Source organism: Apaloderma vittatum, unplaced genomic scaffold, assembly GCF_000703405.1.
Source record: "Apaloderma vittatum isolate BGI_N311 unplaced genomic scaffold, ASM70340v1 scaffold5636, whole genome shotgun sequence".
NCBI lineage: Eukaryota > Metazoa > Chordata > Aves > Trogoniformes > Trogonidae > Apaloderma > Apaloderma vittatum.
In genome coordinates, this window is record NW_009722193.1 from 48,438 (window position 1) to 48,910 (window position 473).

The 473-nt window shown below is 48.2% G+C and overlaps 1 protein-coding gene across 1 annotated transcript in view; it reads right to left on the minus strand.

Moving 5' to 3' along the window:
• Positions 1–211, minus strand: part of GUK1 (guanylate kinase 1) — a 7,408-nt gene extending 7,197 nt beyond the window's left edge. The window contains exon 1 of the mRNA XM_009871672.1: positions 94–211. Within this exon, the coding sequence (XP_009869974.1) occupies positions 94–205 (112 nt within the window). The 5' untranslated portion in view covers positions 206–211. The remainder of the gene's footprint in view (positions 1–93) is intronic.
• Positions 212–473: the final 262 nt, after the last annotated feature.

Consider the following 473-nt stretch of genomic DNA (forward strand, 5'->3'; position numbering starts at 1 on the left):
ATTCGGGCTGTGAACACAGCTACGGGTTTACCAGCCCAGAGCCTGCTTCCCAACTCCTGCAGCAGCCTTGCCCGCAGACGTAGGGACACTCACGGGAGACGCTGAAGCCGAAGATGTTCTCGTAATCTTTAAGCAGTTTCTTTAACAAGGTGCTCTTCCCTGCACCCGACGGGCCGCTCAGAACCACCGGCCTCGGTCCCTGCATAGCTGGAGAGAGTGAAAAGTACATCTATGGTTAGAAACACCTACGAAATAAAACAAGGTTATGGCTTCCTCACAAAAGAAGGAAAAAAAAGTCTCTTGTTTACCCTCCGATATGAGTTTCTGCCTGCAAACCTGAAATAACGAGGAATCACAAGAGCTAATAGGAAGTGATTGAGGGTGCAGGAAATACTGAGGAAATTGAAACTACTATAAAATTCGCAATCTGGCTGCAGAGAATGGGAGCTTCCACCTCTGTACCACTGCAAAAG